This window comes from Pinus tabuliformis, chromosome 6 (genome assembly GCF_031772625.1).
Source record: "Pinus tabuliformis cultivar Carrire ecotype Pingquan chromosome 6, CPIR1, whole genome shotgun sequence".
Classification (NCBI taxonomy): domain Eukaryota; kingdom Viridiplantae; phylum Streptophyta; class Pinopsida; order Pinales; family Pinaceae; genus Pinus; species Pinus tabuliformis.
This window is the reverse complement of record NC_142292.1, coordinates 1,798,939,528-1,798,953,713: the sequence shown is the minus strand read 5'-3', so window position 1 is coordinate 1,798,953,713 and position 14,186 is coordinate 1,798,939,528. Positions and strand designations below refer to the sequence as shown.

Here is a 14,186-nt window from a genome sequence, read left to right as displayed (position 1 = left end):
ATGACAGAATGAAGGAGCTCATTTACCTGTTCATTCCCGATGGTAAATGAATAATATGCAGAGGGTGCAATGCGACAGTGAAGCCTCAAGTTTTCATAATCAAACACTCCAACTGCACCATCACAGAAGCTCACATAAACTAGGCCGTTGTCACATGAGTATATAGCACTTTGAAATAGGAACAGATAGGGAATCATGAGGAGTCCACTGCAATGCAACCATGTAACAAGGTCATCCAATCAGATACAGAAGGTAAGTGACATTATATAACTGTTTATGTTTGAATTCAACACCGCTTACAAGTAATTACATAGCGCAAGCGCTCTAACTTAGAAGCATCATATATAGCAAGCTGGCTCTCATGCACAACCAACAAATGAATTTGATCTTATGAAACTGTACTCTTGTTTCCCCCCTCTCCATAGCAAGCTGGCTCTCATGCACAACCAACAAATGAATTTGATCTTATGAAACTGTACTCTTGTTTCCCCCACTCTCCATAGCAAGTTGGCTCTCATGCACAACCAACAAATGAATTTGATCTTATGAAACTGTACTCTTGTTTCCCCCACTCCCCACTAGTGGTGATGATCTTCGTGGCTGTACTGGTACAACTTTTGACTTACGCTTGTCCCACCATGTATGCCCCAGAGACATAACTTGATCTTATGAAACTGTACTCTTGTTTCCCCAATCCCCACTGGTGGTGATGATCTTCGTGGCTGTACTCGCACAACTTCTGACTTACGCTTGTCCCACCATGTATGCCCCAGAGACATAACTGCCAAAAGACGTGGTTGTGAGAACATGAACATTTCAACTCGGTAAATTTATGTAAACTTTAAAGTGAACATCATGGAGACAGACTACATATAATAATAAAAGAAACCGTATACCTGAGCATTAGCTCCAAAAGATACCAACACATTCAAAACATGTGAAAAAGTCAGGCCTGTGATTTTCTTTTGGTGGCCTTTGAGCTTTGCTTTTACCTATAAAAATTGTAGCAAGTTCAGAGCATGCCACTTAGGTCATTTTTTATAAAATGGCACAATGAAGAAAAAAGATAAGAATTTTAAATTCAAAGATATATTCACAGGCAGCACCTCATCAACTCGAACATTGTATATTTGAATTGATGAATCCTCCATGCCAATTGCAATGATGTTATTGTGCTGAGGGTGGACAGCCAGAAATGTGGCTAAGTTGTCATGGCATGCAATGAATCACTAATTAGTATCCCATGAAACCAGTGATTTAGATAAATTGGGAGCCTTTGAATTCGTAGTCTATAGCGAGGAACATTACACAAGAACCTAGAGTGATCCTGAAGTGAACCCCGTTACGTTCATAATTTGAAAGTTAAAGGTGAGACATTAGATAATAAACCCTAAGCAGACCAATGTATCAAAACTGAAATCATATATATCATCAGAAACATTGAAATGAAACTGCTCTTTAGGTAAAAGGCTCTCTTACCTTAAATGCCATCATATTGAATAAGGAGACCTTGCCACCGTAAGTAGACATCACATAGGAATCATTCTCAGTAAGCTATACAAGCAACAACTTCTTCTGGATTTGTATCCCCAAGTCATTACTCATAACAATCCCACTAGCTGGCTGCCTGTGGTGGAATACTCGCTGTAGACCGTGGAACAAAATATTAACTCTTAGTTACTAAATACAGCTGCAAATTATATATCCAAAATCATAACAAACAAATAAATAAATAAAACATGCTAAAATAAAAACAAACAAACAACTACTACTAAAGAACCCCACCTTTCCGGATGGATTCTCGTCACTCCGCGGCCATTTCCATAGCTTATGGAGAGCATTGGATGTCAGTGCTAAAACAACAACACCGGAATTGGTGTATAATATATATCAGTTTTACCACCTGCAAGAAATAGCACATTGCACGTTACTTGTTTGGATCAATATCGACATAATTTGTAGCACATAAAATTGTAATGTCAGCCTTTAATGTAATCTCAGATTGGTGAACCACATAGATAAAAGAAAAAAGACAAAAATATATATACTTTAGCAGAATAATGAAATTCAGAAACAATTATACAAATACAAATATATTGAACAATAATTCTTCGTTCCTTGATAAAAGACAATACCGACTTTTATACATAATAATATCTACCTATATCAATGAATCTGGAAATCCATACAAAATTTACTGGAAAATAGGATGGAGGTGAAAGCATACATCTAAATTTTACTTGAATTTCTATGTGCTGAAACTGCATTTCATGCGCCATATGATATACAACCCATGCACTCCCAAATGTAAGCTCTTCTATAACATAAAAATACATTTTCTATAACATAAACCATCAGCCACTGTTGATTTCATCACTGAGAGCCAGAGCATGAAGAAAACTTGGGGGTACTATCAAGAGCTCATTTAACCGTTGATTCCAGCAATCTATTCAATGTTGGACTTGAAGTAATACAGCTGAACAAGTTTTATCAATCACTTCTTGGTGCTATGGTACCTAGCAACTCACATTTAGCTCTGCTTCCGGTGGAGAGCATCTCTTAACTCCTGTACTAGAAACGCCTAGGGTAGGTCAAATAGAATATATGCACAAAAAATTAGTGAGAGTTACCAGCAGAGGAATGAAAAGACGTCGCGCCATTTCTTATTCGAAAGAAAGTTGAGATCAGTGATTAAGATTCTGGAATTCCACAATAAAATTGCCTTCAACTCTCATCCATCCAAACCGGTGGACATTCTTAATAATTTAACCAAAGGCAATTCATCCTTACAGTTACTGAGATCTAAACGAGCAAAATTAGACAGTATTTTTCTTGATTTCTTATGGTTATATTCCTCACATGTTTAAGTATTTTTAGTCTTTTATTTTTTTGGGGGGTAAGCATCATTGGAAATCTTCTACGCAATTGTTGGTGACATCTTAAAAAACTTTATTCAATCCCAATGAATAAATTTTTGGCAAAAATAGTTGGAAAAATGTACCTGGAAAAAGATAAAAATGTAAAACGTTTAAAATACACCAAAAAAGTTAAAAATAGCAGTGTGCCAGCCGAAATGTGTGAGAGGGCACCGTATTCTAAACAGCTATTTAACTAATTAAAGAAACTATCCAGACGCTTGGCATTAATAATGTTCAAAGAAAATTATTAAGGTAATCGAAGTAGAATTTTCTTTTGCAAAGCAGTGAGTTTAATGAAGAGAAAGTAAAACAAAACACTGCAGACCCATAGATGCCACAACTACTTTTCATCTGAAAAACACAAACATTTGCAGCAACCCCATCATAGAAGCAGGATACAACAAATCAAAATTACCATTCATATTTGTCCAAGGAAAAATGCAGATATTGTAAGTCTTGCCCTCACAAACAATCAAGAATTCAGGCAACACTGATGAAGATATATGGAAACAACGCCTATGCCTATAATCTAAGAGGGAGAAACGCATTGCAAAGAGTTTGAAGACTACCATAAATCTGTATAACATGAAAATAGGCAGGAGAATAAAAATTAATCACTAATTGCGGCACCCGCTATCCAGGATTCCAGGGGATACAACCTTCCTCAGAAAGGCAGTAGGCATCATCAAATAATACACCATTCACCATTCAAAAATTGAATAAAACTGCAAGGATACAATTCTTTAGTCTTGATTACCAAACCTGGATCGTGGGGTATAGTGTGATACCTTCTCTTCCCTAAAATTAGAATGTACAACTTTATGCATAATTGGGCAGTGTGCATGAATAACAAACTGAAAAAACTCGTGATTAGACACGGCATCTCCAAGGCACTTTATACCAATTTCAATAATGCTCCAAACAAACCCTCCCCACTCGGACCTATTGCAAGCCTATCCAATTCTGCCATAATAACGCTCTTTTGAAAGTGCACTTTAACATATCTCATCTTTGACTAGTATCTAACCCTTATGCTAAAAGATGAGTGAATCTTACTAACAAAGTTACTAATATAGTTCCTAGAGAGTGCAGGACAACTTCAACACAATGAGAAGTGGCACAGCCAGAGTCATCCCTTCTGAACCCAATAACAGAACTCAACAAGAAAATACACATTTTAAAAGCACTGAAATATTTTTCAAATGGCATATAAAGAACTATAACATCGTCATCATGAAGTTAAACCTTTATAAAATGGCCCCTTCACCATCAAGGAGACTGTTAAATCAAATGCCATTCAAATCGATTACCAACAAAATTGGTCATCCATGATGTTGTGACTCTTAGCAATCTCAATCTTATAAATTGCTACAACTTGAGAAAACAATCTCAATCATATAGTCGCTACAACTTGAGCATGAAATGTCTGTCATCCATCAAATAAACATGATCCCTGATTTTCATTCGGCCTCTTCTTCCTGCAAATACAGTTCTGGTTACCAGAGGTCTATTATGATTAGATGCAAGCCCATAAATGCATCCTGCAAATACAGTTCTGGTTACCAGAGGTCTATTTTTTTCCACTGGAAAAATCAGTAATTTTCATTAAGATTAGAAAATTACATATAGTAGATGCCCTTGGCATTGCTGTAATGTTCATAATATCAAAACTTGTCCTGTTAATCAGGAGCTAATGTCAAAAAACTAGCTAATCTAGACTTTCCTACCCTTCTTTTTTTCCACTTTCCGCCAACCTTCATTGTTAGGCGGAGCAGTTACAATAATCATTTGTGTTTCATTTGTGGCAGCCATGATATCCTTTTCAGAATCTGTACTTGTTGGCGAGTAAGCACGCTTGCTGCCTCCAATTTCCTGCCTGGTGTTCTCATCTTGCTGCTGTGGGTTACCTGCATTTGTGTCTATTGCTCCTTCGATCAGATATTCGTTGTTCTGTAGGTGGTGTGGATAGCTTGCATTGCTGATTTCTGTATTTATCTTTCCGTCTTCATCTTCTTGTATATTGTTGTTGGTTCCCTCATTCCTTTCCTCTTCTTTTTCCTCTTCTGCATCCTCTGTCCATGTGGCTGAAAATTGCCATCCTTTCGGTTTCGGTGGTTGTCTCCTTTTCCTGTCTTTTTTGTTTTGTGGGCATGTACTCTGTAGATGACCTGTTTGTCGACATATGCGGCAACGGAAGGCGGTGTTTTCATAATCCAATGGCTGTGCCCATTGTTTTCCATTGTGAATTAGGATAATGTGCTCTGGTAGACCTTGACTGAGGTCTACCTCCACACATATCCTGGCGAATGTGTAGATATCCTTAGATAGGCGCTCATGATCTGCTTTTAAAAAGGATCCCAGGGTATTGCCTATTCCTTCCAGTACTTTGTAGTGCCAGAAGTGTATAGGAAGATTAAACAGTTTTACCCATACTGGCATTTTGGTGACCACCATGCTGTTTGGATCGAAATCCGGGAACCAAGATTTCACGAACAGGCCAGCGTTACCCCAGAACCATGGCCCTTCGTTCAAAGCATAATCTTTGTCCTTTATGGTGTCAAATTTGACAATAAAGAATCCCTTTGAACAGAGATGGATATCACAGTTTTCTGTCCATATGGAGTAGATCCATTGACGAAGGGCTTCCGGTTTGGGCCAAAATCCATTGAACCTGCATATCACTGCTTTAGTCAAATAATCAGATTGTATTTCATTTACCTCTGGTATGGAGATTACTAATGCAGGGTTCTGTGTTGTCTGCTCAACAATGTATGCCCCTGGTGCTGTATCTTGCTGTTCTGGTTTCTTTTGTGATTCCATCTTCCCTTTGACTGCATCTTTGAAGGAAACAGGTCCTTTTGAACTTGAGCCGGGGCAGCCTCCGCGCAATCTTGAGCTGAGACAGATTGTAGAGTCTTTTGCTATACCGTAATCCATTAGTTTAAACCCCTCCTGCATTACCTTCCCTGCGTAGAGGAGGAGTTGTTTGCATGGTGGGATTCCCGTCTTTTCATGTATCCTCTGTTTGAGGATTTCTGTTGCCTCCCATAGCCCTATTTCAATGCATATTGTGTGCCCTCCCATAGATCTGATAAAGAGAGGGCTTATTTTGCCCTGAATCTTCTTTTCCGATGGGTGTGTTTCCAGATCTGATCTGCATGGGGTTAGATCTGCTCTACAGAGGTCTAGATCTGGAAGTTTATGTCCCGATCTGAGTCCGAGTACTGTGTCTCGCAGGGGATCCAAAGCCAAGGTCTCGTCCCATGCTTGATCTGCAATCAAATTAATTGCCGGCAGCCAGAATGTGATAGATCGGGCTCGCTGCTCTCCGAGAGGGGGTATAGGAACAGCCTGCCAAACATATTTCCCATACCTGAGCATGTATTGCTGCAACGATGTGATATATGCCCAGATCTGCGCTGCAGGGGCCATTAAAGTTTCCATACGCCGTGGTTCCAGGGTTCTACTTCCATCCTCAGCCTGATCTGCATCTTTTCCTTCTAAGAATCGACCTCGGACGACAGATCGAATCCCCAGGATTCCTGGATGGCCCATGAAAGTTAACAGCTGTCCTTTCTTTTCATACTCGCTATCAGATTTTCCATACCTGCACGTTGGCGAATCAAGTCGCGTCAGGGTAAAAACTATTTGTTTTGGGGCCGAACATAAAATTTCTGAAGCCGCCGTGAAGACTGTCTGCACCCTGAAGGCGGGGGAGCGCAGATTGCTGAGGTTTGATGCGTGTAACTCCTTGCCATCCGCCAATACAATCCAGTACTCAATGGGGGCTCCGAGCTCAGAGAAACCATCGGCCAATCCTCTATCCGATCCGAGGCAGAGCAGAGTTTTCAGATCCGCGGCGGCGCAGAGATAGTTTTCTGAAACCCTAAGACCAAAAACCGCCTCCATCGCTCTCCCGTCTGCTGTCGTAATTGTTCGTTACCAGAGGTCTATTATGATTAGATGCAAGCCCATAAATGCATCCACACATCTTGTGTCTAAACATTCCAACAATTAAGATAATATAATAGGCCTTACCTAAATCTTTTCTGATACGCTCACAAAGTTCTTGCGGTGAATGCGACTTAAAGTAGTTCAGCCTCCATTTCTCACTCCACTCACATCCTAACAAACACAATCCCTGATTTTCAGCCTCCTCCTGCAAAAGCACTTTTCGAATCAGAGCTCTATAACATTTTGATGAAAGGAGATTTTGGGGGTATACCAATTTCCCTTTTCTTTATAAATTTCGATCTTGAGGCCTGTGCCTGTGGGTTATGGACCCACAAACCTATCGAAAGCGTTTAACTGAGGCCTTCTCGGACCACAACACTTTATCAGATTTTCTTTTAAAAACCCGGAACCATTCATTTAATCAGAATACACAAGATTACACGGGAAAACCCGCAGCCGAACCATAAGCCAAGCCAGACTTCAAAAATTATACCCCCGCATCTATAAATCGCCGGGTCCGCACATCCAAGACATCTCCGCAACGCTACTTCTCCGATCTTTGATTTGCCCAATCTCCGCCGTCCATTTCTTTCTCTGATCCAACGACTATCGATGCATCGCTTAATCGCATATCGACATTCCACCACGTCGTCCCTTGACCTCTGTCTAATGCAATTTGAGACTAAATCTTGACAGACTACGTGGATCCAACGGTCCACGATGATTTCGGGTGGACAAGTAGCACGAGGATTACCCGTCCGAAAAGCGGTTTCCTCTCTCCTCTTCGCTGCTACGTGTCGAACGGTTAGTGGAATCGGGTGCCCAACCCGAATTACCACTTACCACTTAGACCTCGCCCGAAATACCATTCCTGTGGCGAAACTACTTTCCTCACACTCTAACGCTCACACATCTAAGCTTTGTGGTGATCGTTGATCTATGAGATCTAACGGTTCAGATCTACTTCCGGTTCTCTTCATCTTCCGCCATGATTGTTCGTCGATCCAAACGATCTAACGGTTCCCGTTCCTTTCTGTCTACGCCATTGATCTTCTGCTATTTGATGGATCTCTGCACTTAACACGGTTTCGCTCTGCCATCTGTGTTCTCACAACACACCATACACAATAACTCCCTTAACATTTGATCGCCATTGATCCTTACAGTGATCGATGGTCGATCAAACCTGCACACGAAATATTCAACTTATCTATGAAACAACACATAGACACACAAATTCACACTGAACACATACTTTTCTATTATAGAGTCGATTACAAGCTAAGGCATTTCAGCCTTAGGCACAAGTTCTCCCTTGACTACATTGTATCCCACACTCTGGTTACACAAATTCTATCTATTGCTCTCTGTCTCTATTGAACACGCAGGTTCATCATATATATATATATAAGGAAACATAGGATAGGATCACTGGGAAGGATCCGATCACATCCTTTCCTCAAATCTCTCAACTAATGCATACATATGGCAGATTACATTGAATAAAGTCTTCTAGAGACTTATCGCTTCCATCATTTTAGCCCTATTTTAACAGAATATCCCCTATTTTGCTCCGATGCTCCACGTCCTCTGCCTTGCTCCGCTTTGGATTTCTTCTTTAATGAAGAGTGTCGGATGCTCCTGCATCATACTCCCGAGGCACAAAAATTTATGACCTCCTGGTCATATGCTTCTCCTTATCCTTAGCAATTCTACTCACATCCCTGTGGAATTGCCTTTATGATCTTTTGTGAGTTGCATCCAACCTCTGCAGTAACAGTCTTCTCTACTACAGGATACCTCACCAAGCTTTCTCCTGAGCTTTAGTCTTTTGGCATCCTTCTGGTTCTCTCCTCTGGAACCAATTGAGCACTCCTTGGTCTAGGTTGCTGCAAGTCTTCTCACCTCCTGTTGTCGTTCGTTGCTCGACAGTAAAAACCATAAACTCACCATACTTCAACAATTGTACCTCCTTCTCCTTCTGCTTGCACTCTTTTCCTTCTCGCAGGAAATCTTCTTCCCTTAACCTTTCCCTACTCTGATACCACTTGATGAAAGGAGATTTTGGGGGTATACCAATTTCCCCTTTCTTTATAAATTTTGATCCTGAGGCCTGTGGGTTATGGACCCACAAACCTATCAGAAGCATTTAACTAAGGCCTTAAGCCTTTAAACTCGGACCACAACACTTTATCGGATTTTCCTTTAAAAACCCGGGACCATTCATTTAATTGGAATACACAGGATTACACAAGAAAACCCGCAACCGAACCATAAGCCGAACTTCAAAAATTATACACCTGCATCTATAAATCGTCGGGTCCGCACATCCAAGACATCTCTGCAGTGCTACTTCTCCGATTTCCGATCTGCCTAATCTCCGCCGTCCATTTCTTTCTCCGATCCAAAGGCTATCGGCACATTGCTTAATCGCATATTAGCATTCCACCACGTCGTCCCTTGACCTCTGTCTAATGCGATTTGCGACTAAATCTTAACCGTCGATCTGAATCTTGATCCGACGGTTGTTGATTCAACCGATCAACAAACTTGCTCGACAGATCCTCCGCCATTGATCTACACTTTGTGGATCCAACGGTCCATGATGATTTCGGGTGGACAAGTAGCACGAGAATTACCCGCCAGAAAAGCGATTTCCTCTCTCCTCTTCGCTGCTATGTGTCGAACGGTTAGTGTAATCAGGTGCCCAACCCGAATTACCACTTACCACTTAGACCTCGGCCGAAATACCATTCCTGTGGCGAAACTACTTTCCTCGCGCTCTAATGCTCACGCATCTAAGCTTTGCGATGACCATTGATCTATGAGATCCGACGGTTCAAATCTACTTCCAGTTCTCTTCACCTTCCTCCATGACTGTCCGTCGATCCAAACGATCTAACGGTTCCCGTTCCTTTTTGCCTACGTCGTTGATCTTCTGCTATTTGATGGATCTCTGCACTTAACACGGCTTTGCTCTACCATCTCTGTTCTCACAGCACACCATACACAATAACTCGCTTAACATTTGATCGCCATCAATCCTTACAGTGATCGATGGTCGATCAAACCTGCACACGGAATATTCAGCTTATCTATGAAACAACACACAGACGCACAAATTCACATTGAACACATACTTTTATATTATATAGAGTCGATTACAAGCTAAGGCATTTCAGCGTTAGGCACAAGTTCTCCCTCAACTACATTGTATCGCACACTCTGGTTACAAAAATTCTATCTATTGCTCTCTATCTCTATTGAACACGCAGGTTCATCATATATATATGTATATAAGGAAACATTGGATCGGAGCACTGGGAAGGATCTAATCACATCCTTTCCTCAAATCTCTCAACTAATGCATACATATGGTAGATTACATTTAATAAAGTCTTCTAGAGACTTATCGCTTCCATCATTTTAGCCATGTTTTAACAGAATTTCCCATGTTTTGCTCCGATGGTCCACGTCCTCTTCCTTGCTCCGCTTTGGATTCCTTCTTTAATGAAGAGTGTCGGATGCTCCTGCATCATAAAGCGTATTACCTTGATGGTCTTATCATCCCCTCATGTAATTATGAAAGAGCTAGTAGGTAGGGTGTGAACAAGCAATATCAATCACACCACTAACATGTGTTTAAATTATATCAATGTTAATAAATATACTTTCAATACAAACTTAATTTTACAGACCACGCAAACCTACCCTCCATTAGCTAATATTATAAAAGCGACAATCATGAAAAATAAGCACTAAAGATGTGAACCTAAGTATAACTTTTCTATTACGTATCAAAGTTTTAGGAAAAACTCTCAAATCTCACACACTTGAGTAAGATCATACTACCTTGAAACCAAAGTTTTAGGAAAAACTCTCGAATCTCACACACTTGAGTAAGATCATACTAGGCCTTACCTACATCTTATCTCATACTTCTCAGTAAGTTCTTAGGGTGTGAACAAGCAATATCATTCACACCACCAACATGTGTTTAAATTATATCAATGTTAATAAATATACTTTCAATACAAACTTAATTTTACAGACCTACAAGAATGTACAGGTTGGCCATGCAAGCCACAAGAGTGTTTGTGTTCACGATTTTAGATTCAAACCAGATTCTTGAGTGTCGTGGAAAAATCAACAAGCTTACGCTTGAATTAAGCACACGCAAACTTGCCCTCCATTGGCTAATATTATAAAAGCAACAATCATGAAAAATAAGCACTAAAGATGTGAACCTAAGTATAACTTTTCTATTACATATCAAAGTTTTAGGAAAAACTCTCGAATCTCACACACTTGAGTAAGATCATACTACCTTGAAACCAAAGTTTTAGGAAAAACTCTCGAATCTCACATACTTGAGTAAGATCATACTACCTTGAAACCATTGCAAAAGGAGATATCATTGTGCAAAAAGCAAATATTCCAGTGTATTAAAGGACAACAATATTTTTTATTTTTTAGCATAAAAGTATGGGAAACAACGCCTATGCCTATAATCTAGGATACCGGAGGTAGCCCCACCTACCGCCAATTGGGCATCCATAGATTGTACTCAGATTTCACTGTTGCATAATAATAATAATAATAAAACCCTCAATATTGCACCGACTTTCCCAAATTGGGTTTTTCCGAGGACAATTGTCCAAAAATAACAGTGTCATTTTTATTGTGTGCGCGCTAGTATTTTCTCAATTTCCAACGCTATTATTTTCCACAGTTTTATTTGTGAAGGTTGCAGTGTATTTATTTCGATGTTGTCGTAGCAATAAATTGAATAATTAATTTATCAGTTAGAAGAAATAATACCATTTGCTACAATAGGATTCCAGTTGTAGGAATTTTCACATGGCATCAAAGCGTGAGTGATCAATCGAGAGCTCAGAAGCGAAAGAAGAGAATTTCAGGGGGAGCAACAGGCCGAAATTCTTGAGGCAGTGTAGTGCTCAAACAAGCCGGCCGAATTGTTGGGCAAAGGTTCGATTTTTCAGTTGCAGGAGTGCAAAAAATTTGATTTGCCCAGGAGAGTGATTCCAACAGTGAAAGGGAGCAGCTACAGCTCAAAGTTTCGTTGAGCAGATTCCTATTTGGACGCAAAGGGTTTTGTTGCAGGTTGCAGAAGCATTATCCGCATCAGAATTTCAAGGGGAGCAACTGGCCGAAATTCTTGAGGCAGTGTAGTGCTCAGACAAGCCGATCGAATTGTTGGGCAAAGATTCGATTTTCAGTTGCAGGAGTGCAGAAAATTTGATTTGCCCAGGGGAGTGATTCCAACAGTCAAAGGGAGCAGCTACAACTCAAAGTTTCGTTGAGCAGATTCCTATTTGAACGCAAAGGGTTTTGTTGCAGGTTGCAGAAGCATTATCCGCGTCGGGTGGAAGAGAAAAGCACACATAACAGAGGGAATTCTCCCTAGTTGAGAGGTAGTGTTATATTATGCAACTAGGGTAAATTCCACTTTGGACAACTCATTCGATGAAAATAATTATTGCATGAAATTCCTCTTTTCAAGAGGACCAAAATCGACCTAAAGATCACTCAAATCAGACAAGGAGAAGTGTGTTTTTGAATTAAATCCCACACGTGCAAATTGTCAAGGTCGACTTCAACCTCATGTAGGGTCATGACGCCCAAACAACATGTCTATTCACCCTCGTGCAAATTGTCAAGGTCAACTTCAACCTCATGTAGGGTCATGAAGCCCAAACAACATGTCTATACAAGAGACCTTCATCCTCATTTGGCATAATCTCAACATGCGCAATCTTCTCTCTCCTTCTCTGATTGGTTCGTACAGCATACTGGGCATATCATTTCTCTCACACGTGGGGCAAGAAGGACGAATTTCCAGACAAATTAGAGGGTCGAAAATTTCAAACTTTTGTTGCAGGGTTGACCAGCGTTGACCCGACACTTTGACCAACAATTTGACTACAATTTTTGGGTACAAATTTTGGTTTATGAAGGGCGCACTGATTGGCACAGGGACCGAGGAATTCTAGGCACACTGACCAAGGTTGCATTGATTGGCACAGGAACTGAGGAATTCTAGGCACACTAACTGAGGTTGACCGCAGACTTCAAGTGCAGAATTTGACCGAGTTTGACCGTTGATTTAGTGATTGTTTTGGGTTGACTTTGACCCTCATTCAAGGCCGCATTTGACTGCCTTTGATCGAACTGCTGAAGAGTTGTTTTGACCATGGAAAGTTGACTGGTTAGGACACATACTGTTGTTGACTAGACAAATTTTCACTTGAGTTGACTCTTGTTGACTCTGTCTCTGATTTGGATAGCTCATTGGATATTGGATATTGAAATTGATCTTAGATGATGTACTCTCTCTTTGTTGAACATTTGAAGACAATCTAATAAGGGTTTTGCCCTGGTCATTAACCAAATTTGGTGTCTCTTGTCTCTTGGTTGTCTTTCATTGTGCATTTGTTTAATTGTTCTATCTACTATTGCTCTACTCTCATTTGAAGTGGAAGTGAAATGTTAAAATAGATGCTATTGGATATTGTTGAAGTGATAGCTGCAACATAAAACAAATTGATGAAAAATTAACATGTGTGAAGGTGTGTGTGATGTGGAACAAGAAATTATATAAATCTAGATGTATATATCAAACCACTAATTGAGTGGTACTACCCAAGAACGATGCTAGAAGGAAAAAACATTGAGCAAACAAATAATAGTAACACTATTTTGCTAGAAAACAACAACTGTAGTCGCTCGCTACATAAAGTAATATTATATATGAGATCACGAATAAACCACGAAAGCTTAAATAACAAATATACAAAACAATGAATTAACCATACACAAACCTGCCCTCCCTTAGCTAATATTATAATAGTGGAAATCATGAACGATAAGCCCTCATGATGTGAACCCCAATATAACTTTTCCATTTCTTTCATATCAGAGGAAAAAACTTGAATCTCACACCCATGAAAAACATCATACTACCACAAAACCATGACAAAATGATAAATAAGTGTGTAAACAAAATATTTCAGTGTATTAAAGAATACTTGTATTCATAGGAGAAAAGTATGGCTCACCCATCGTCTGTCCCACATTCATAGTATATCTAATGCATCAAAGAACAATTGTATTTTGTAGGAGAAAAGTATGGCTCGCCAATCCTTTGTCCCACATTCATAGTATGTCTAGTGCATCTTCACCACTTGAACTTTGTTGGTTGTACAATTATAGTTGTTCACTACATAAAGAAGATCAATATAGTTGATTATGAGAGCATAGATAAAACATATAATAGATTGAATAGCAAACAAA

The 14,186-nt window shown here is 39.8% G+C and overlaps 1 protein-coding gene across 22 annotated transcripts in view; it reads right to left on the bottom strand.

Annotated features, from left to right (window-relative positions):
- Positions 1-14,186, bottom strand: part of LOC149266215 (topless-related protein 4-like) — a 34,035-nt gene that overhangs the window by 1,079 nt on the left and 18,770 nt on the right. For 16 of the 22 annotated variants that reach the window (XR_016260121.1, XR_016260125.1, XR_016260131.1 and 13 more), the window contains 7 exons: positions 13,952-14,112; positions 1,786-1,903; positions 1,480-1,644; positions 1,107-1,201; positions 897-992; positions 301-781; positions 27-207 (listed from right to left, as the gene is read on the bottom strand). Coding sequence is in view for 4 of the 22 variants with exons in the window: in XM_089430140.1 (XP_089286266.1) it covers positions 623-781; positions 897-992; positions 1,107-1,175; positions 1,480-1,530 (375 nt within the window). In the remaining 18 variants the exon portion in view is untranslated. Of the gene's footprint in view, positions 1-26; positions 782-896; positions 993-1,106; positions 1,202-1,479; positions 1,645-1,785; positions 1,904-2,630; positions 2,700-13,951; positions 14,113-14,186 lie in introns of those variants that run through there. The other 6 variants (XM_089430140.1, XM_089430143.1, XM_089430145.1 and 3 more) reach the window with 4 other exon arrangements.